This window comes from Lolium perenne, chromosome 1, assembly GCF_019359855.2.
Source record: "Lolium perenne isolate Kyuss_39 chromosome 1, Kyuss_2.0, whole genome shotgun sequence".
Taxonomy (NCBI): Eukaryota; Viridiplantae; Streptophyta; class Magnoliopsida; order Poales; family Poaceae; genus Lolium; species Lolium perenne.
Window position 1 is genome coordinate 136,645,146 of NC_067244.2, and position 23,879 is coordinate 136,669,024.

At 45.9% G+C, this 23,879-nt stretch overlaps 1 protein-coding gene and 2 long non-coding RNA genes across 6 annotated transcripts; 1 reads left to right on the forward strand and 2 right to left on the reverse strand.

Moving 5' to 3' along the window:
- The first annotated feature begins 213 nt into the window (after positions 1–213).
- Positions 214–3,452, forward strand: LOC127333905 (uncharacterized). Of its 4 annotated transcripts, XM_071818745.1 has the most exons (7): positions 214–718; positions 1,687–1,779; positions 1,852–2,025; positions 2,181–2,431; positions 2,499–2,574; positions 2,661–2,756; positions 2,843–3,452. In XM_071818745.1, the coding sequence occupies exons 4-7, from the start codon at positions 2,208–2,210 to the stop codon at positions 3,173–3,175; spliced, it is 729 nt and encodes a 242-aa protein (XP_071674846.1). In that variant the 5' UTR covers positions 214–718; positions 1,687–1,779; positions 1,852–2,025; positions 2,181–2,207; the 3' UTR covers positions 3,176–3,452. The 4 variants fall into 4 exon arrangements, with proteins under 4 accessions (XP_071674846.1, XP_051216304.2, XP_071674845.1 ...); XM_051360344.2 differs by having other exon boundaries at positions 1,687–2,025; XM_071818744.1 differs by lacking the exon at positions 1,687–1,779.
- LOC139830509 (uncharacterized) lies at positions 870–1,545 on the reverse strand. Its single transcript, XR_011742742.1, has 2 exons — positions 1,458–1,545; positions 870–1,376 (listed from the first exon to the last, which is right to left on the reverse strand). It is a non-coding gene; the product is annotated as an uncharacterized lncRNA (long non-coding RNA).
- A 1,632-nt stretch (positions 3,453–5,084) lies between the features above and the next one.
- LOC127305704 (uncharacterized) lies at positions 5,085–7,181 on the reverse strand. The gene is made up of 2 exons (XR_007854100.2): positions 5,823–7,181; positions 5,085–5,727 (listed from the first exon to the last, which is right to left on the reverse strand). It is a non-coding gene; the product is annotated as an uncharacterized lncRNA (long non-coding RNA).
- Positions 7,182–23,879: the final 16,698 nt, after the last annotated feature.

The window sequence follows — 23,879 nt, forward strand, 5'->3', positions numbered from 1 at the left end:
AAAAGAACAGTAAACAGTCAGCTGGTTACAATAACCAAGGAAGAAATTCTTGTGAGCTGTGTTAGGGTGATTGGACGGTACTACAGAGTACTACCCAGTACTACCGTTAGAATTTATTCTAGCCGTCCGATCTAACCATTTAATTTTGTATTTTAATTTAACGTTCTAAGGGTATTGTGGTAACTTCGCATGGCAACTGCCCCACATCGCACGACCACACAGCTCCATCTGCCATTCCCCCGATCCTCTCGACCTCTCCTCTGCCTCCTGGGCGAATCCTTGCCGCCGCCAATCACTGCGGCCGCGGAGACCGTGTAGCCGAACCCCTGCCGCGGAGCACCTGCAGCCGTTCCCCTGCCGATGCCGAACACCTTCCGCTGCCGCAACCGTTCCGCGGAGCCCCTGCAGCGACGGCGCCCACGGCCGGACCAGTGGCCTCCGACGGAGGTGTATTCGGAGCACCTTTAGCCGTTTCCCTGCCGCCGCCGAACACCTTCCGCTGCGGCACTGCTTCCGCGGAACCCCTGCAGCGCCGGCGCCCATCGCGGATATCTCTGTCGCGCGGGTGGACTGACCTGCGACGGAGGCGGATTCGTAGGCCTCGTGGACGCACACTTCGGCTGGTGAAACCCCGCGCCGGCGTCGCCCCTGCACCCACCGCCACCTCCGCGCGGGTGTTCTCCACCTGACAGTGAAGAGCACCTCAATCACATCTAAGGTACACAATCCACCCATATCTGCTCGGTTCTTGAGTAACAGTAAGCCCAATTGTTTTCCAGTTGAAAGTGTTTGGTATGTACTGTACTGAGTGCCTCCTTTCTCCTCTGTGTGGAATAGCCTAGTTTCGAAAATGATTCTATCCCTGCAAGTGCAAAAATAGAAATTTCACAAGAACTTTGTAAGTCAGAGTTACAACTTTGACAAGAACAGGAGGCACAAAAGGGAAGCGACAGAGTTGCTTGATTTAAACATGAAGGCAGCAGTGCAACATAGTTGTTAGTACTCGGGTATTTTTTCGTGTTATCTGCCCCATAACAACACCAGAAGTAATCATACTTGTTCCCCAACCATGATAGCTCATCGCTTTAGACCATCCAGGGGACTGCGGTAGCATGTAAATCATCACACCAGGATTCGTTCCTCTGTGGATGCTTACCACGCCATTTATCAGCGCCCTTTCATAGACAATGTAGTTCTGCACATACGTCCTAGGGACTGAAACGATGGATACCCAAGTCTAGTGCAGTAACAGAAACTCATCGGTAGTAGAAATACTCATTGCGCTAAGAGCCAATGGAGTAATTAAGTTCATTGTCAAGGTAGTAGAGACCATCACGTTCAGTTCCAGTCCCAAGAACTCTCCCTGACTTCAGGTACTGGAATACACAGAAGGCAGGCTCAAACACAGCTCTGCAATTCAGAGATTTTGTGATGGAACCGACAGATAACAAACTCACGGGGAAATTTGGGACATGCAAAACTGGACTTAAAGATAGGGATGAAGTACAGCTAACAGTCCCACAGCCCATGATAGGAGCTGAAGATCCATCAGCTATCCTGACCCTATCCTTCCCCGACCGAGGTGCATATGATAAGAATCTCCTTGGTGAACCCGTCATGTGATTTGTAGCACCTGAGTCGATAATCCAGGGGGCTGATAAATAATTCTCACTTCCTCCGCCAAAGTTACGAAGATGCTGATGTAGTTGACGTCGGAGAGACGGTGCTTAAAGTTCATCACCTAAAGCAAAATGTCATAAAAAATTCATTTTCGATGAGGTATGCCCCTTGCATTGCTTCTCGTTGAACTATTCCAACCGGTGGCATGTTGCCTGATCGCGGATTTTGCAGGTTATTCATGCATATGCCCACATTAGTAATATAGAGACTGATACTACATCAGTTCTATACCCCAAAGATACCAGGAAGCTGTTACAATCATACGGAGGTACTGCTCGGGCACATGGTCCCAGCGAAAGCAATTGGCTTGCTCGTATAGCAAAAAAATGTGTGGGACGCCGAACGGTATGTGTGTTTCCTGACTTTCCTACTTCACAAACTTTCTTATTTCATAATCACAAACTACATGCAACAGTTCATCTAGTCGGTCCCATCAAACTTTATTTTATTTGCATATCGAAATGCTTGCCTATACTGAGACTGCGCTAATTTTGCGGCAGGTTCGAATCCCGTTCAATGTAAACAATATGCACTGCCATCTACTTGTGTTGAATTTCGACAAAGAAGAGATTCAAGTCCTCAACTCTCTGCCGCTTATTCGTGACGAGGCCAAAGAAACTACACTGGTGGAGTGCATTCAGACATGCATCATAGAAGCAGTCCAGGGCGGCTTGGTACAAACACCAGGTCCCATCAACATTACAGAGTGGAAGAAAGTATGCTATACAAACATCCCACAACAGGAGGATGGGTAAGTATTGAATTCTACATTATTTTCCACCTACAGAATAGTACTGAACTTTAACTATACATTTCAGCTATTATTGCGGGTCATACACTCTGAAATACATGTTGTATTGGGACGGGGAAAAGATGACCGATGATTTCACACAGGTGAGCGGAACACTAATTTTATTTTCTACCCTTTACTTACTATGCCTACGTCGCCATGCTAACATATGCGTTGCTACCACATTCAGGCACAAATTCATATTTTCAACTGGAAAATATGTACAAGCCTTCTACGTTCAGATTGTAACACGCTTCGACTAGAATCCTATGAGAAACCTATACTGGTTAGTCCGACACAACTGTCTTTTCAATTCAGCAAAATCTTCCATGTTTGCACAGTACAACTAACATACCGGTTTCTGCTCTACAGAAGAAGGCCTACAAAGCTAGAATGGCAAAGCTTGACAAAGACAATGCTGCAGATGATGACATCCAGGTAATCAGCAATCCAAATGATGCCAGCAAAAAGGAAGAAAGCCCTCCAAATGATGCCAGCATAAAGGAAATCAGCCCTCCAAGGCCAATTGGCAGCCAAAAGCTGAAACGCGGGTGTCCAAGGAAGATTGAAACTCTTAAACCTACTAATCCTGTAAAGGATCAATATAAATTAACCACAGATGCTGTCACTGGGCTTGTGGAGGGAAGAGCACGCAGGAAATCAAATCCTGGGCCCCAACAGGTGAGCCCATACAAGGAACTATGAAACTCACAGGGAGTGGCTCTCAAGGGTAGTTTCAGATGAGCTGCTCTTATAGCATGTGACAATTTAGACACAGTCATGTTCTTCAATCTATGCCTATACTTAAGTTCTGCCATTTTGTCATATTGCTGGTAAACTTTGTAATTTTAAGTTCGAACCGATCTGGAGAGTTGTTACATTTTAATGTAAGCCATTTGTTTGGCTTGACTATTCTACATGACTACTCAATGCTGCAGTGTTGTTGGTGTGTTATTCAAAATTATCCTCGAATCTCGAGTTAAGCGGAACTTGCCTTAGTCTCCTTCTGTTCTCCCTTGTCATCAACCATTATGAGCTTTGGTGAAGATCCATAAGCATATCGCAATGAGCAATATACAAGTACAGTGCTATATTGTATGTTTACTGCTCAACTGCTCATTATCAGCCTTAAAACCATCGTTTAACATCCTAAAGAACAAGTTCTATAATCTTGTGGAATGTCAAAAATTAAATATAAACATATGCCATGCATGTCCAATAAATCAATAGATACCATGATACACTTAGCCTAATTATTTACTGCTAAAACTTATTCTTAAAGTAGTCGATGGCAATCAGGCCCAGATGGCAATCAACAGGTAGTAGGATCAATTCGTGCTTAACCAACACTTCACAGTGGTTCTATTCTTAAAGCAAATGGCATTCACAGTAGTAGTGAATGTCAACAAATGAGTTTGAAACTATACGCTCTATAATTCTAGATACAGGAGGATAAATCAACGAACACTAGCTCCATCCAGGACGTTGATCCATTGGCCAAGCAACCATTCTTACTGCACATGGCCATCGGTACATTTGCAAGAGACGGTGCTGCACTGGACCGGACGCACCTGATTATCATGTTCAACGCCTCCAGTACCTCCGACGCATCGAGCCGGCATCACGCGGCATCCCGGCCACCTGCAGCTTCGACACCGCCGGGTCCACCTCCTCGGCCCCCGGCGCCGCACCGGGACGCCGTCAGAGAGGCGCTCTGCCTCCGACATGTAGTGCCGAAGTCTAGTCGTCCGGCGGCCCGAATGTGGCATTTCGTCATGTTCAACACCACCAATGCCCCATGTGGCATTTCGTCAAACAGCTTCCACGCAACGTTGGCGAGGTCCACCGTCGTGTACATGCCCATCAGCAAGCTCGCGGTCTACTCGTCCCACCACCCCTGGGCAGCCGTGCCGGGGACGCCGTCTCGGAGGCGCTCTAGCCGTGCGGCGGGACTGGCCACCCGCAGCTTATACGCCGCGCTCGGCAGCTACAGCCAGCACCACCTCCTCTGCCTCATCCCAGTGGTCCAACGGGGGTGAACTGGAGGTTGTTGGAGAGCTCCTGTCTCGCGGACGGTGAGGTGTGAGTGGTGTACGTCGTCCTGGGCGACGAATCCCGTACGGCGGCGCGGCCACCGGCCAGGGCGATGCTGCAGGAGATAGGGGATGGAAATGGTGAGCGAGCGTGGATGGGTGAGCCAGCGGGGACGGGGTGGCGGTGGGAATGGAGAACAGGGGCGGCGACGGGGGGATGGGACAGGGGCGGCGGCCGCCTCCGTGGCTGAGAACAGGGGCGGCGACGGCCGACGGGGGATGGGACAGGGGTGGCCTCCGTGGCCCAGAGAGATGAGGGATGCCATCTAAACGCGAAATGACATAACTACTCTTCTGTTAAATTAAAATAAATGAATAATTCCAGTACTTTCCAGTACTTATTTTTCAGTGCTTCCTTGTGCTACTATTTTATCCACCGTCGAATTAAACAGATTGAAGGGCTCCTAAATTCCCCAACCATAGTAAAAGTTGTAAATTCTTGTACCTAAATGCTTCTTATAACAATTCAGTAGGACGAAAAAAAAGAATTCACAATAAATGTGTGCATCTTCACAGGCCTGTTGTACAATTAATACATGAATTCAGAACTCTGCATATACGTACATCAACCACAATTATCAGTAGTCCGGCTACTCAATTCGTGACTGGAACTGAAAATCAACAATGGGTCGAAAGAACAATGGTATCAATCAAAAGCACTGAAGAACCACCCTACTACTCCATGCTGAATCCGACCACTCTTTACAATAATTAATCTGAAAAGAGCCTATTAAATAAACTACTTTGCGGTGCAAAGCCCGCTGTAACAGATTCAGATAAATGTAATAAACTCGTCAAAGATAGAAACTCCTCATCAAAATATATATGAACTGATTTCATATCGAAGGTGCATCGTCCTAGAATACAAATCAAGTCCAAAATAAAATCAGTTAGCGCCAGCAGATGTTAAGAACACATTAGAACACCTGGGAATGGGCACCAGAGTAAAATATGCAACCTCCCATGGAAAGTTTCAGACAGTGGTAATAACTAACAATACTTTGCTGATTATGGAATTCCTTACCTTACCCGTTGGTGGCAATCGTCGCATATCTGCTGTACATCATCTATGTTGGTGTTGCCGCTGCTCACTGGCGTCGGCAAATAGCGGCAGTAGCATGTCGGTGAGGCAAGACAGCACAGCCAGACCTCTGGCACACCACCCTGAAACCAAAACAAAGCATCATATAACTGAATGAACAGATTAATTTCAACACTGGCACACTGGCAGACAGTAGCAATATATTCACACAACTTACATTACAGTCGTGTTGAACTTCTGCGCCATGAGGATGACGGTCTCAGCTACCGGGGTCACAGCCTCACAGGATGGCAAGGCGTTGCGCACCTACGATGGCAATGAGTCTCGGGCAACCAACAGTTATACTTCCAGACACGAACTGGTACGGTCGCCGCGACCACATCACCCGCGGCAGGGCGTGCCTCGCAAACGCCGATGCCTCCGTCGCACCCACTCCCGCGAGGCTCGTGCATCCTTCTCGTCGGCCGCCGCGAACTCCCCTGGATCCCCCACTTTATCTTTATTTTGTACCCGCCCCCGCTCCATCTCCGCCGATTCCGGCGAGCTGCGTGGAGTTGGCGTCGCCAAGACCGGACCGCACGGCACCAGGGAAGGGACGCCACTCCTCAACGGATTGGCCGCCGCGAAACCTTTCGGCCCGGCTCCATCTCCACTGGTCGTGGGAAGCTGTGCAGGGTTGGTATGGTCCAGACCAAATACCGCGCCCGGAACGGAGCGATCTCCAACTGTAGCGCATCGGTGGCAGCATGCACGACCGGCATAGGCACGCAGAACTTGGCCGTCCACGCTGCCGCTGCATTATCAACCATAGTACACACAAATTGTTCACACGTTCGCCATGCGGCCCGACCGCCACGACATAGCACCATGGCTTGCCGCCGCCGAACTCGGCAACACACAGGGACCTCCGGCCGGGCACGCAGCGACAATGAAACAACCAAGGCTCAAAAATCCCACGGGACATAAAGCAGCGAATCAACTGCGTCGTTGAGAGCCACTCCTCTCCAAGATACAGACCACCCATACTCAAGCAACACACAGGGACCTCCAGGTGAGGAACTTCGTCGGGGAGCCGGAGCACCTCGTCGACGGCCGCTACACCGGAGCAGGACCCAAGCCTCACCATGGCCACCGGCCGCAGAGGAGCTCTGCCAACGGGTCTCATGGCAGGGGAGAGCACACGCGGAGGGAAATTCCTGTTCGCAGTCGCCATGGGCCAGAACAGCGCCCAGGGGGCAGCCGATTGCTGTACCGGACCGGAGCTGGAGTCGAGCCTCACCATGGCCGCTGGCCACGGAGGAGCTCTGCGAGGGAGATCTCGCGGCAAGGGAGAGGCCGGGCGGAGGAAGTTTCTGCTCGCAGTCGCCGTCAGCCAGAGCCGCGCCGATGGGGCAGCCGGCCGCTACACCGGACAAAGAACCGAGCCTCACCATGGCCGCCGGCCATGGAGGAGCTCTGCCAGGGAGATTTCGCGGTAGCAGAGAGCTCGGACGGGGGAAAATTTCTGCTCGCAGTCGCAAGAGATGAAACGGACAGAGACTGATGGGGATTGCTCGAAAATAATGAGAGATACAGAGAAGAGACAAACAGCTGAAAAGATAGCACATCTCGGGCCATAAAAAAGCCCACGCGTGGGGGACAGGGATTCAGCACCACCGCTTTGACCACCGCTCTTCTAAACACTGCTAGGAACACCCCGCGATGTAAACACCACTATGGATGCAGCAAGAATGTAACGGACACCAGGAAACAGTCCAGTTGCTACAGAGCACCAAAACTGCACACAACAGAACCATATGCAAATCAAACCATTCAAAAGGGATACGTGTTACTACCAGATTAATTTAGAGGAGGTCTCAAAATTCTGTGAAAAATGATGTTTGTTGCCCTTTAATATAGTAGTTATAGTTATTAGTGATAGAAATGGTATAACCATGAGACTCACTGCAGTGAAAGGAAGGCACCAATTGCATCATTTAGTTGTCTGGCAGAATACTGTCCATTTCATACCGTTCAAATCAGTCTCACAGGAAAGGGGTCACATGGGAATCTGATACTCCAAGGCAAGCTGCAGTTTTTAGTGGAAAAGACAGAACGCTTATGATACAGGAGATTTTTAGGTTTCAGTTGGGATACACGAAAAATAAAAGCTAGAACAGAAAATATGGAATTACCACGAAAGAACAAATTCGTTGCAGGTTGCCCGGTTTCACAAAATAATGTTGGTAAAATCCATACATCTTCAGAATACTGTCCAAATCAGTTATCACAGGAATGGGTCACATGGGAATCTGATACTCCATGAGGCATGCTGCAGGTTTTAGTGGAAAAGAAAGGACGCTTATGATACAGAAAATTGTTATGCATCAATTGGGATACATGAAAAATAAAACCTAGGAGAGAAAATATGGAATTACCATAGATTGCTCGGTTTCACAAAATACTGTAGGTGAAATCCATGCATCCATCATACAAAATAGAGGAATGTGAGTTGCCTCCCATAAATGATAACATGGGCTTCCTCAATGCAATTAGATTCTACTGACCACGCCGATGCTTCTGGTAGATTCTCTTTGTTGCAGATCCCGATCACGTTGATGATTCTGCAATATGCTGCTAGTGCCGGCTGCAGTGTGCATGGCCGATTTGAGAACAGTGACTCGGCGAAGGCGCCTAGTGCAAGAGAGGGGCTGCGCTCTCGTTAAGAATCGATATGTGAGCTGAGGACATGGAATATGGAGAAGATATGGGAGCGGAGCAGGCCAACAATTTGTTAAGAATCGATGAATTGGGGATGCAAGCAGCCATCTGCTTTAATGAACGTATGTGTTGTGCACTGGATAAATGGAAGGTAATTCATTTGGAAGGTGTATAAACGGAAAGAGCACCGGATAAGAGAAAGGTGATTCATTTGGAAGCTGAACAGAACAAACCTGCACGCACTAACCATAATTGATAGACCTGAGCTGAGCCCGCATGAGATGGGCCAGTGCTATGATGGACAACTACAACCACATATTTGAAATCCAATGGATAGAAACAATTGAGATGATGTGGCTACATGAGGTTTCAGCTTGCAAACATTAAATGATTCATAGTGGGGATGAACTTTATAGATATTATAGATACATATACATGTATCTACCAAATAATAAACGATCCTAACACTTTGATCAAGTAGTCAAAACATCTATACAAACAACCTTAATTCCTGAAATCACCCTTGCGGAGTGTCTTTTTCTTCAGGTGCCTTCGAATCCTTCTCCAGCTTGTCGACAATCATATTGGCAGGTAGCAAAACCTTCGGATACAGCGTCTCCAAGTCACCAGTTGCATTGGCAATGGACAGTAAATTCGCTGAAGGATAACGCGCAAGTATAAGAGCAAGCGTAAACCTGGCCCCTGCAAAGACCTGAGCTTGCACCAAGTCCTGAATCTTCTTGGTATTCCCAAACTCCGACATCAGAGTTAATAGTGTGGGGGGGGGGGGGGGGAACTCTGTTCAAAGGAAACATTGTCCTCCAAACTACCCTCAGGTCTTTGTAGCACTTGTCGAAGAAGTGGTGAACCTGTTGGACCCGATCCTGAAACTGTGCAACAGCCGACGCCTTCGAATGCTCCCGCCAGAAAATTTCTTCGGCTGACGACAAATGGGTCAACGCGTGTACACGCTCGTGAATCCGCTTGTTCTCCTCCGCACGATTCAGAGATATGACTGACAGAGTGATCAATAAAAGATCAAGCAGTACATTTCTGGTGGAAGAGTAATGAATACAAGGGTCAGGGGACTTACAGTTTAAACTTTCGGTGGCTTTATGAAGTTCAGTAAGGGCGTAGCGCTCTACATCAGCCGCAATTTCGCCCTTCTTCTTGATGATGGCAGCCAAGGCGTAGGTGTTGTGCAGATCCTTCTCAAACTGTGTGATCCGATCCTTCATATGTTGGACCCGATCATCTTCAGAAAGAGCACCCGAAGTATCTTCGACAGATGCGGGCACGGGGAACACCTGCAAGAAACAACGCCAACAAGCATGACAGACTGATTCACACCAGCAACGGAAGATACTCCCATCGGGAGAATGCAAGTGACAATATTATAACAAAGAGTGTGCTAGCAACATTGCTAGCACAAAAGTTTATTACAACCAAAGGTTATCCAAGAAAGACAATGTTTCACATTCAATCGAAAGAAAAGTCTGCTACAAAAATCAGAGGGCTTGGGTCTGAGTTGATAAACTAGGGCCTGTCGATGCCTTCCTTGATGAAACCAACTCGAGGAGCTGGTGTGCACACCCAACAGCTGGCGCCTTAAAAGTGCTCAAATCAACAAACCGCCCATCCTCCTCCTTCGGCAGTTCCTTGGACATTTCTTCAATATCGGCCTTAAAGCCGTGACCCATCATAAGCTGGAAGGCAAGGACGGCACCATAGGTACGCGAAGTACGTTTGAATACCTCGATAACCTCCTTGGTGTCAACCGGGAAGGCGTCGATCAACTCCCCCAGAGTTTTATCTTGACTGATTTTGTGGAAGATCATCGAGTGTATCCGCGCCATGGCACCCTTTCCCTTCTTAAGAAGCTCCCGCGTGAGCTGATGGGAGGCAAGAGTCATCGACAGGCCGTTGGCCGGAGAATTGCTTGGAATTTTGTCCAAGGCTTCGGTAGGAATGTTGTCGGCTTCTGCAGGAGAAAAATGAGAAAGATCATTGGTAAAAAGCCGAACCCACAAAGTGTGATAATCGACAGAGGAGCACAAAGGAGAATACCAAGTAAAGCCAAGGAAGACTGACGAAGGAGTTCATCCTTCTCAGCCGCCCAAGCTTCGGCAGCCAGCCTGGTCACCTCTTCCTCCTTCAACTTTTCCTTTAGCTTGCCTAGCTCCTCCTTCAGGGAGTCAACTTCTTGGCGGGTCTCGGCAGCTATCTTGACCGCACCATCCAACTTTGAGGAAGAAGATTTGACCTCCTTCTGCAGACGAACCTTCTCTGCCTCCAGAGAAGTGAATTGGGAAGCGAAGGCCTCCAAAGAGGAGATAACTCCACGCAGGTCCTAAGAAAAAAAGAGAAGATTAAGCAAGGTACACACCAGAAAGACTTGTGTTGCAATCAAAAGCGACTTACAGAAGGAGGAGTCTTGGTGGCGGCAGCTGAGGGAGCATCTTTCCCTTTGGAAAGGGAGGAAGCTGTTGATACCTGGGCAGCGGGAGCTGCTTTAGGAACTGACGCTTCAGAAGCAGCGACCTCCGGCAGAACAGCTCCGGATTTGGCCTTCTTAGCCGGCGGCTCGACAAAACCTTCGTCACTGTGATTGACAAAAAGTTATGAAAGGAATGCAAGGAGTAAACGGACACTATGCGGCTTCAGGGAAGAAGATATTTACATATCGAAGAGGTCATCTTCGTCGGCAAAGCCGCCGGTCGATCTCTTCGCGGGTGAAGACCTGGCCTCCTCCACAGCTGCATCAATAACGGCATCATGATCAGCATGGGCAGCTTTCGAATCTATCGGGTTGTCATATTCATCCTCTGGATCTACATGTTCGGCAGTACGAAAATCAACAGGGACTGAGGAACCTCTTTCTTCAGAATTGTCATTTGGTGAATCTTGCAAGTTTCCAGAAACTATGGGAACCTGCTGAAGAATGGAGTGAATAAGAACAATGGAAATATGTCGACTAGGCAAAAACTATCGACTAAGCGAAAGCAGCATAATAAGGGTATAATAAAGAAAGTTACCTCTGACAGCGAATGGTTGGCGTCGAGAGGAGCATAGGAAGATATCAATGGGATTGAGTCCTCTTGACTAAAGAGAGTAAGGCGACGGACTTCACCAAGCAGCTCCTTTTTCGACAGTTCAGCGACATTGATTCTAGTTTCATCTTTTGGACCCGTATACATCCACATTGGACGAACCCTCGCCATGACTGGCTGAACCCGACGCCTCAAGAACACCGCTGCTACCTCTGTGCCAATCATGGTTTGTCCATCGGCTTATTTGATCCGAAGGAATTTGGTGAATAACTCGTCGGCTGCTGCCTTGTCGTCAGAAGAAAGAATGTTCTTCCAGGAATCTTTCGGCTTAGCCTCAAGAACGTCGGCAAAGCAAGGGAGCTGGGACTCGGTTGTCACAGAATCTTTGACATAAAACCATTTCAGTCTCCATCCTTGCACGGATTCTCTCATCGGGAAACTAAAATAGTTACCCTCTGAGCGAGCCACGAACCCCACACCTCCAATGACGAAGGATCCATTGCTACTGCTGTACCTCTTAACATAGAAAATTTTCTTCCACAATCCGAAATGGGGCTTGATGCCCAAAAATGCCTCACAGAGGGTGATAAACATAGCAACGTGAAGGATTGAGTTGGGAGTAAGTTGCCACAGTTGGATTTCATAAGTCTGAAGAAGGTGAAGGAGGAATTCATGGGCAGGAAGCGAAAGACCACGATGTAGGAATGATAAGAACACCACGGTAAAACCAGCAGGGGGATTGGGCCAAGAGATCGCACCTGGAAGTATCACGTTCCCCTCGTCGGGGGAGACTAACCCAAGGCTTCGAGCCCTCTTCTCATCACGTTTCGTGATGGAGGACGCCAGCCAATCTCCTGGCTTGGCTAATGAGCCTGGCGGCGCCGGCGGCGCCGGAGCTGTGGGAGGAGCATCTGAAGGACTCTTCCTTGAGAGAGTGGAGGAAGATTTGGCGGCGGCACCACCAGTCGTAGAGCTGCCGGCGGCAGTGACATTCTTCTTCTTCACCATTGTCTAGATCTGGGGAAGATTGGAGAAGCGGTGGCGGCGGCGCAGTGGCTGCGGAAGGAAGAAGAAGAAAGGCAAAGGCAGATGTGGGAAAAGATTAGGGATTTCTCGCCCTTTGGAGATCTTAAGAGGAGAAGAGTTGCGTGAGCACGTGTCGTTGATGCCAGTCTATCAAACGGGCCTATTTCCGATTGATGGTTGCGGGAATCGAGGAGACACCTTGGTAACTGTGCGCAGAGACCAGAAGTTGCTTGAAAACAGGACCAGACAGAGAGAGAATGGGCCCAGCGGGTCACGTCTTGTCAGTCAAAATCAAGATATCGATAAAACGTCATCAATGACGTCATAAAGGTTGCCTGAAGCACTCGAAGGAATAAAAAAAGGAAAAGACTATCGGATGGTGAACTTGAATCTAAGCACAGATTACGAAGCATATGCGCTTAGACTCGGGGGCTACTCCCATCGGGAGCGCTGACGCGCACCCGATATGTTGAGGACTCGAAGAAAAAAAGCGATGAAGAAAAAGAGGGTTGTTTAGCTCGAGTCTGCACCCAGTTGCAAGCACCTGTGCCCAGACTCGGGGGCTACTCCCATCGGGAGCGCCGGAAGCGCACCCGATAAGAATTTTTGCACTCCAGGATCATGCCCGGGGACTTGATTCTGTGTAGAGTAACGTTGTTTTGCAATCGGTAGTTAACCAACAAAAGTTGGGCACGTTACTCATTATCCCTTGCAAGTGGAAAATATATTGAATGACCTATGAAGACCTGCAGAAAACTTCGGCAGAGAAGAATGCTCGAGTGGTACAACTTGAGTCTACGCACGGATTGCAAGAATACGTACCTAGACTCGGGGGCTACTCCCATCGGGAGCGCTGATGCGCACCCGATAAGAAGGATGATGCTGATTCAAGGCGAACAAGGACAATTGATACGTCTCCAACGTAACCATAATTTCTGATGTTCCATGCTTATTTTATGACAATACTTACATGTTTTGCTTGCACTTTATGATGATTTCATGCGTTTTCCGGAACTAACCTATTAACAAGATGCCACAGTGCAAGTTCCTGTTTTTTGCTGTTTTTGGTTCCAGAAAGGCTGTTCGGGCAATATTCTCGGAATTGGACGAAATCAACGCCAAAGATCTTATTTTCTCCGGAAGGCTCCAGAACACCGAAGAAGAGTCGGAGGAGAGCCAGGGGGCCACCAGAAGGGTGGGCCGCGCGGGCCAGACCCTGGCCGCGCCCCCCTATGGGGAGGCCACCCTGTCGACCCTCCTGCGCCGCCTCTTCGCCTATATAACCCCTTTCGACCTAAAAACGCAGTACCAATTGACGAAACTCCAGAAAGACTCCAGGGGCGCCGCCGCCATCGCGAAACTCCAATTCGGGGGACAGAAGTCTCTGTTCCGGCACCCTGCCGGGACGGGGAAGTGCCCCCGGAAGCCATCCCCATCAACGCCATCGCCTCCATCATGCTCCGTGAGTAGTTCTCCCATGGACTACGGGTTCTAGCAGTAGCTAGTTGGTATTCTCTCCTCCATGTACTTCAATACAATGGTCTCATGAGCTGCCTTACATGATTGAGATCCATCTGATGTAATCGGTGTTGTGTTTGTTGGGATCCGATGGATGATACATTATGATTAGTCTATCTATAAAGTTTGTGAAGTTATTGTTGCTGCAATCTTGTTATGCTTAATGCTTGTCACTAGGGCCCGAGTGGCATGATCTTAGATTTAAGCTCTATATGAATTGCTTAGATTGTATCTACAAGTTGTATGCACATGTCGTTGTCCGGAACCAAAGGCCCCGAAGTGACAAGAATCGGGACAACCGGAGGGGATGGCGGTGATGTGAGGGACACATGTTTTCACGGAGTGTTAATGCTTTGCTCCGGTACTCTATTAAAAGGAGTACCTTAATATCTAGTAGATTCCCTTGAGGCCCGGCTGCCACCGGCTGGTAGGACAAAAGATGTTGTGCAAGTTTCTCATTGCGAGCACGTACGACTATATATGGAAAACATGCCTACATGATTAATGATCTTGATATTCTATCTTAATGCTTTGAATCCTATCAATTGCCCAACTGTAATTTGTTCACCCAACACTTGTCACTCATTATTGGAGAGTTACCACTAGTGTAGATCGCTGGGAACCCCGGTCCATCTCTCATCATTATATACTCGTTCTACATATCATTGGAAGTAGTATCAACTATTTTCTGGTGCCATTGCTCTCATATTGCTATTACTGCTTTGTATTCTTGTTACTACTGCTCTCATATTACTGCTACTTTCACATCACCCCTGTTACTAGTGCTTTTCCAGGTGCAACTGAATTGACAACTCAGTTGTTAAGGCTTATAAGTATTATTTACCTCCCCTTGTGTTGAATCAATAAATTTGGGTTTTACTTCCCTCGAAGACTGCCGCGATCCCCTATACTTGTGGGTTATCAAGACTGTTTTCTGGCGCCGTTGCCGGGGAGGCATAGCTCTACTCATAAGTTCACCTGGGGAGTACACTCTACCTCTCTCTCTGTTTTATTTTGTTTTGTTTTGCTTAGTTTACTTTTTCCTAGTTTACTTGTGCTTAGTTTATTTCTGTCTAGTTTTATTTTGCTTAGTTTACTTTTGTCTAGTTTATTTTTGTTTTGCTTTACTTTTCCTATATACCCAAAAAATCCATAAAAATTTGAAAAATCTAAAAATTTAAAACTGCTGTTATGGGAGAACCTACAACTTACTTGGAGCTTATAGAATATTATAATAACTATAGAGAATCAAGAATTGGTAAAGTAATGAGTGCTATGATAGAAAAATTGAATACAATTGCTAAAATCTTGCTTAAACGCCATGATATAAACTGTTGCTCTCAACAGGACACTAAACATCTTAAATTTCAATGTGGCTTTAGTGAGGAATTTTTAATTAAGAACTATAATCGGAATTGCTATATTCATTATGGGTTCGAAGAGGTAGAACAATTTGTCTTATTTATGGGAGCCTCTGAGATAGAATCCTTCATGGTTAAGAATTATGAAACTTGTGTTGTTTGTAAGGACCTTAAAGATTATGTCTCTTTTATCCTTAATTCTTGCATAGAATGCTACAGTGATAATCCTTATATCATTGATTATAAAGAGAGACTCATTAATGCACAAGAAAGCACTCACAATTTGCAGGGACCTGTGGAAGAAGCTGATGAACCTGAAAGCTCATTGGATGAAAACGAGGAGGAAATTGATGAACCTGAAAGACCATTGGATGAAAAAGAAGAGGAGAGTAATGAACAAAAGGAGGAAGAATGGATTAGCTACCCATGCCAACCTTCTAATGAGAGTAACTCTTCATCTCTTACACTATTTGATTGTCCTCCATGCTTACCGAAAGAGGTTGAATGTTATGTTCCTGTGGATTCTCTTGAAATAGTACCCATGAGTAAAACTTGTGAGAATAATTATGCTACTGTTATCTATGATAATCCATGCTACTTTGATAAATCTTATGATAATGCTTTGTTTGTGCCTGATGTCGAAATGCATGGTACTAAAGAATTTTGCTTGGCAAATGTTTATGATAAAGCTCTAGATGATGGTCTTATGTTACTTGATAATATTAATTGTACTACCAATGAAAATGGGATTGGAGAGTTCTTGACTTATTCTATGAGTCCCATATCTCTTGAGATTTATCAATCATCATGTTATGTTATTGATAAAAGTGGGTTCGAAAGTTTTAATTCCACTATTTTCGAGCTTGATAAAAATTATATGTTTGTGGATCATGAAAAGTATGCTGCATGTGATAGTTATATTGTTGAGTTTATTCATGAAGCTACTGGAAATTATTATGAGAGAGGAAAATATGGTTGTAGAAATTTGCATGGTACTAAAACACCTCTCTATATGCTTAAAATTTTGAAGTTACTCTTGTTTTATCTTCTTATGCTTGTCACTTTGTTCTACATGAATTTATTTGTGTACAAGATTCCTATGCATAGGAAGTGGGTGAGACTTAAATGTGTTTTGAACTTGCTTTTTGATGCTCTCTTTTGCTTCAACTCTTATTTCTTGCGAGTGCATCATTAAAACTGCTGAGCCCATCTTAATGGCTATAAAGAAAGAACTTCTTGGGAGATAACCCATGTGTTTATTTTGCTACTGTTTTGTTGTGTTTTGGAAGTTGTTACTACTGTAGCAACCTCTCCTTATCTTTATTTTGTTGCAATGTTGTGCCAAGTGAAGCCTCTAATCGAAGGTTGATACTAGATTTGGATTTCTGCGCAGAAACAGATTTCTATCTGTCACGAATCTGGGCTGTTTTCTCTGTAGGTAACTCAGAAAAATATGCCAATTTACGTGCGTGTTCCTCAGATATGTACGCAACTTTCAATAGTTTTGAGTTTTCTGATTTGAGCAACGGAAGTATTTCTTTAAAATTCGTCTTTACTGGCTGTTCTGTTTTGGCAGATTCTGTCTCTGTTTTTTGCATTGTCTCTTGTGGACTTTAAGTGAGGCTTTCTAGACGTGGAGACCTGTAGCTAATGTTTTATTGAGTTCTTGCAATGTGCCACTATAGGACTAAAAGTGGATTCAAGTTTTTTGAGTACTAACCCCTCTAATGAAGTTTATGAGAAGTTTGGTGTGAAGGAAGTTTTCAAGGGTCAAGAGAGGAGGATGATATATGATCAAGAAGAGTGAAAAGTCTAAGCTTGGGGATGCCCCCGTGGTTCATCCCTGCATATTTCAAGAAGACTCAAGCGTCTAAGCTTGGGGATGCCCAAGGCATCCCCTTCTTCATCAACTTATCAGGTTTCTTCTATTGAAACTATATTTTTATTCGGTCACATCTTATGTGCTTTACTTGGAGCGTCTGTGTGCTTTTATTTTGTTTGTGTTTGAATAAGATCGGATCCTAGCAATCCTTGTTTGGGAGAGAGACACGCTCCGCTTTTTCATATGAACACTTGTTCTTCGTTTTACTTTTAATGTTCAATGATAAAAGTTGGAAGCTACAATACTTATTTGGTTGGAAACAGAAAATGCCTCATAATGTCTTGGATAATTTGACACTTGGCAATTGTTTTGAGCTCTCAAGTAGATCATGATTAAGTTTTTTTTTTCATGTAGTTTAAACCTATTAGTGGAGAACTACTGTAGAGCTTGTTAAAATTGGTTTGCATGATTGGTCTCTCTTAAGGTCTAGATATTTTCTGGTAAAAGTGTTTAAGCAACAAGGAAGACAGTGTAGAGTATTATAATGCTTGCAATATGTTTTTATTTAAGTTTTGCTGTACTGGTTTATACTTGTGTTTGCTTCAAATAACCTTGCTAGCCTAAGCCTTGTATCGAGAGGGAATACTTCTCATGCATCCAAAATTATTGAGCCAACCACTATGCCATTTGTGTCCACCATACCTACCTACTACATGGTATTTCTCCGCCATTCCAAAGTAAATTGCTTGAGTGCTACCTTTAAATAATTCAAAATGCTTCTCAATTTGTGTCAATGTTTTATAGCTCATGAGGAAGTATGTGGTGTTTATCTTTCAATCTTGTTGGGCAACTTTCACCAATGGACTAGTGGCTTCATCCGCTTATCCAATAATTTTGCAAAAAGAGCTGGCAATGGGATTCCCAGTCCCAAATTAATTAACCTAAATAGACACTCCTCCATGGTATGTGATTGTTGGACGGCACCCGAAGGATTCGGTTAGCCATGGCTTGAGAAAGCAAAGGTGGGGAGGAGTGTCATCATAATAAAACTAAAATAAAAAGGCACTCCTTCATGGTATGAGATTGTTGGCAGGCACCCGAGGATTCGGTTAGCCATGGTTTGTGAAAGAAAGGTTGGAAGGAGTGCCACCCAAAAATAAAAATAATTCATGGGAGCCGCTCTTTGAAGGTTTGTCTGGCGAGGGGGTTAGAGTGCCCACTACCATTCGTTGACAACAACAAACACCTCTCAAAATTTTACTTTTTATGCTCTCTCTATGTTTTCAAAACCAAAGCTCTAGCACAAATATAGCAATCAATGCTTCCCTCTGCGAAGGGCCATTCTTTTACTTTATGTTGAGTCAGTTTACCTACTTCCTTCCATCTTAGAAGCAAACACTTGTGTTAACTGTGCATTGATTCTTACATACTTGCATATTTGCATTCATCATATTACTTTATGTTGACAATTATCCATGAGATATGCATGTTGAAAGTTGAAAGCAACTGCTGAAACTTATATCTTCCTTTGTGTTGCTTCGATGCCTTTACTTTGAATCTATTGCTTTATGAGTTAACTCTTTTGCAAGACTTTTGATGCTTGTCTTGAAAGTACTCTTCATGAAAAGTTTTGCTATATGTTATCTATTTGTTAGCAACTATAGATCATTGCCTTGAGTCACTTCATTCATTTCATATGCTTTGTAATAGTATGATCAAGGTTATGTAAGTAGCATGTCACTACAGAAATTATTCTTTTTACCGTTTACCTGCTCGGGACGAGCAGAAACTAAGCTTGGGGATGCTGATACGTCTCCAACGTATCCATAATTTCTGATGTTCCATGCTTATTTTATGACAATACTTACATGTTTTGCTTGCACTTTATGATGATTTCATGCATTTTCCGGAACTAACCTATTAACAAGATGCCACAGTGCCAGTTCCTGTTTTCTGCTGTTTTTGGTTCCAGAAAGGCTGTTCGGGCAATATTCTCGGAATTGGACGAAATCAACGCCAAAGATCTTATTTTCTCCGGAAGGATCCAGAACACCGAAGAAGAGTCGGAGGAGAGCCAGGGGGCCACCAGAAGGGTGGGCCGCGCGGGCCAGACCCTGGCCGCGCCCCCCTATGGGGAGGCCACCCTGTCGACCCTCCTGCGCCGCCTCTTCGCCTATATAACCCCTTTCGACCTAAAAACGCAGTACCAATTGACGAAACTCCAGAAAGACTCCAGGGGCGCCGCCGCCAACGCGAAACTCCAATTCGGGGGACAGAAGTCTCTGTTCCGGCACCCTGCCGGGACGGGGAAGTGCCCCCGGAAGCCATCTCCATCAACGCCATCGCCTCCATCATGCTCCGTGAGTAGTTCCCCCATGGACTACGGGTTCTAGCAGTAGCTAGTTGGTATTCTCTCCTCCATGTACTTCAATACAATGGTCTCATGAGCTGCCTTACATGATTGAGATCCATCTGATGTAATCGGTGTTGTGTTTGTTGGGATCCGATGGATGATACATTATGATTAGTCTATCTATAAAGTTTGTGAAGTTATTGTTGCTGCAATCTTGTTATGCTTAATGCTTGTCACTAGGGCCCGAGTGGCATGATCTTAGATTTAAGCTCTATATGAATTGCTTAGATTGTATCTACAAGTTGTATGCACATGTCGCTGTCCGGAACCAAAGGCCCCGAAGTGACAAGAATCGGGACAACCGGAGGGGATGGCGGTGATGTGAGGGACACATGTTTTCACGGAGTGTTAATGCTTTGCTCCGGTACTCTATTAAAAGGAGTACCTTAATATCCAGTAGATTCCCTTGAGGCCCGGCTGCCACCGGCTGGTAGGACAAAAGATGTTGTGCAAGTTTCTCATTGCGAGCACGTACGACTATATATGGAAAACATGCCTACATGATTAATGATCTTGATATTCTATCTTAATGCTTTGAATCCTATCAATTGCCCAACTGTAATTTGTTCATCCAACACTTGTCACTTATTATTGGAGAGTTACCACTAGTGTAGATCGCTGGGAACCCCGGTCCATCTCTCATCATTATATACTCATTCTACATGTCATTGGAGTAGTATCAACTATTTTCTGGTGCCATTGCTCTCATATTGCTATTACTGCTGCTGTGTTACTGTTACTACTGCTCTCATATTACTGCTACTTTCACATCACCCCTGTTACTAGTGCTTTTCCAGGTGCAGCTGAATTGACAACTCAGTTGTTAAGGCTTATAAGTATTCTTTACCTCCCCTTGTGTCGAATCAATAAATTTGGGTTTTACTTCCCTCGAAGACTGCCGCGATCCCCTATACTTGTGGGTTATCAACAATCAAGGAGAAGAACATCAACAGAAAACATGCTTCAGTCTCTACCCGAACAATGTTCGGCTAGACACTCGGGGGCTACTGACGTGGGCATTACCCTTTGGGTAACCGACATTGCCCTATCCTGTATTGATTAGTTGGAGGCCCATGAAGACACCTGGAGGCAAGATGGGCCTCGTGGGCGGCGCACCAGATGAATCCTTGACGGGCAAGACAAAGAAGCAGCCGAACAAGGAAAGATTAGATCCAAAACTATTGTAAACCTAGTCGTACTCGGTTAGACCTCTTGAGACCTGGCCTCCGATATAAAGGTCAGGAGAGGGGCTGTCGAGGGACAGAATCAATCATAGCAACCGTAGCCACTAGAAAATCTAGAGCTAGGTCGCCGTAGCACTTAGCCCCTCGACGAGATCTCAGCCGAACTATTCGGCACCCCATTGTAATCCATTATCATCATAATCAAGAACAGACAGGCAGGACGTAAGGGTTTTACCTCATCGAGGGCCCCGAACCTGGGTAAATCGCTCTCCCCGCTTGTCTGTGAACCGATGTCTCGTGTCAGCTTGCAGGATTCCGCTAACCCTAAGCCCCAAACGGAGGGCATTGCCGAGGAGTACCCTCGACATCCAGGGATGGAGTAAGCGAGGCCAGGTAGGATGCACAAAATATTGATACTTGTGCCATCACACCAGGCTCACTTGCTCCACCCCCGAGTGTACGAGTGATCGACCAACCATCTAATCATCGGCAAGTACAAAAACACCAACAAACCAACAACCATGGTGACATAAGTCAAGATGCTCAAACATACATAGCATGCATGGAGCAGATGCTCCAAAGGGATTATTCATCACTTGGTATATAGACCAAGTGATGCTGGCAAAAGAGAGGCCAATCAAGAACCAGTAAATCCAGTAAGTGATAGATATGCCTAAACAAGCAACAACACATAGCATATCCCAGCTAACCAGATGAGACAAGTCTTGGTAGCCAACTGAATCACCTAGCACCACCTAGCCTTTTAAAACCATCAGAAACAGTCCTTTTTGTTCAAAGGATACCACCGTGGCATTCATTTACATGATCCCCTACTATCGATATCTCTATTTTCATCAAAGCCAACAAGAAATAGAAATTTATCATTACTCAGTTGAGTTCAAAACAAAGCTGGGGTACCATAAGGGATTATTCATCACTTGGTAGTAACCAAGTGATGCTGGCAAGAGAGAGGCCAAGCCTGAGCTAGTCAATCCAGTAGAGATGGATATGCATAAGTAATCAAGAACACATAGCCTATCCAAGTTAACCAGATAAAACCAACCTTGACAGCCAACTTAATAACCTAGCATCACCTAGTCTTTTAAACCATCAGAAACTTCCCATTTTCTTCAAAGGATACCACAGTGGCATTCATTTACATGATTCCCTAATGTGAATATCTCTATTTTAGTATACCATCATAAGCATTCCATTTAAATCACACATTTTAGTATCTGTTCTTATCCAAGTTTTTGCCTCAGCCTTTGCATCATTGGCTGAGCCAAGACATCAAGCATCTGGCCAGGGAGCATTCTTTCTTTTTAGGGAACTATATGAACTATATGCACATGATCCAGTAAGCATCCCCACTAATCAGAGCATTATAAGCATAGTAGCATACCATAAGCTCACAAGAATCCATCAAGTAAATCTTCACAAGGATACCACAGTAGCATAGTAGCATACCAAGTGAGCAAGTCTTCATTACCTTGTACAGGTTCAGACATGGATTTATTTCCAACAAAGGATGGAAATCAAATTAACATCATTGAATTAAATTGAATCATTACCATCACATGGTTCATCAATAACAAGTGGCAGTAAACCTCCACAAACAACAGGTACATATGATCCAGTAAGCCACACAGGCATAGCAAGTGATATAAGTTGACAATAACCAACACCAATATGTAGTAGCAGCATAGAAGTGTCACTGATATAGAACACTCCAATAAGCATCACTAGCTCACCAGTTAATGGTAAGCAAGTACAGAGAGGCATAGACAATTTCTATTGCTTAAGACAAGCAACAACAAGGATTAGCAGCATAACAATATACTAACCACTAGCAATCCAGGCTCCAAATGGAACCTTTGGAGCAGATAGAGCCAATATAGCATGTCACTGCTAGTAGCTGGTGTTCATATGAACACCATATGAAGCAAAACGATTAGGGGCAATGCATCCAGAGCAACAGCAGCAATGCATCCAGATCAACAACAACAATAAACCTAGCAGCACAAGCAAGAGCATGACTCCTACGTGACCGTCGTCGCTGACATCGACCTCAACCACGCCGACCTGGCTAGCCAACCGAGCGAGCATTTCGTCGAGCACGTTGTGCTCGCGCGGGGGAGGAAGAGGGAGGGGAGGGGAGGGAGCTCACCGACGACGACGCCAGTTGTGGAGGAGCTCACCGACAACGACGGCAGGGGTGGAGGTCGCGGAGGCTCCTCCACCTTGACGCGGCGGAGGCTCCTCCACCTTGACGCCGCGCAGGCCCCTCCTCCTCCACGCCGCAGCGGCTTGTGCTGCTGGTGGCGGGGATGGGTGGAGCGTGGCGGCATGCGGCCCTCGCGGAGGAAGGCGGCGGCAGCGACGGCGACGGCAGCGCTCGCCATGGAAGGCGGCGCGGGGAGAGGGGAGAGGGGAGAGGGGAGAGGGGAGAGAGTGGTATACAGGCGAGGGAGGGGTACGGCCATGATATAGGACACGTTATTTCTGTGGCACACCGAGGCCAGTGCGCCACAGAACACATTATTTCTGTGGTGCACCGAGGCTAGTGCGCCACAGAATACGTTATTTCTGTGGCGCACCAAGTGCAGTGCGCCGTAGAAAATGTAAAACCAATGATTGGGCGTGACAGGGTGTGGGCCCCACCAAGTTTTTGTGGCACAGTGTTCCATAGTGCGCCACAAAATTAAGCTATTTCTGTGGCGCACCGTTCCTGGTGCGCCACAAAATAAAATTCTGTGGCGCATTCTTATGGGTGCGCCACAGAACTAAGCTCCGCCTATAAGAGTTTTCCTACAGGGTTTCGTCTACCAGAGGGAATATTGAGGTAAGATAGGGTAATTATTGGTACTACATGTTCCTATGACTTAACACAACACAAAGGAAGAGAAAATTCCATGGGTCAGCTGTTATCGAAGGCCGGTCAAAGGGGTAGATCTGCGGGGCTCCCAGATTAGGGTTTCGTCTACCGGAGGGAATATTGATGTAAGATAGGGTAATTATTGATACTACATGTTACAATGACCTAACAAAACACAAAGTAATAGAAAAGTCCATGGGTCAACTGTTATTGGAGGCCAGTCAAAGGGGTAGATCTGCGGGGCTCGCGAATCAGGGTCTCGTCTACCGGAGATATTAAGTTAAGATATGGTAAAAAAATTATACGCATAGCTTGGGAATGTAGA

What these genes read in the sequence shown, in the direction of transcription:
- LOC127333905 (XM_051360344.2), top strand. Translation starts at nt 2,208, where the DNA reads ATGCACTGCCATCTACTTGTGTTGAATTTCGACAAAGAAGAGATTCAA. An exon ending in TGACCGATGATTTCACACAG is followed by an intron (nt 2,575 to 2,660) that starts GTGAGCGGAACA and finishes TACCACATTCAG; the next exon opens with GCACAAATTCATATTTTCAA. An exon ending in CCTATGAGAAACCTATACTG is followed by an intron (nt 2,757 to 2,842) that starts GTTAGTCCGACA and finishes TCTGCTCTACAG; the next exon opens with AAGAAGGCCTACAAAGCTAG.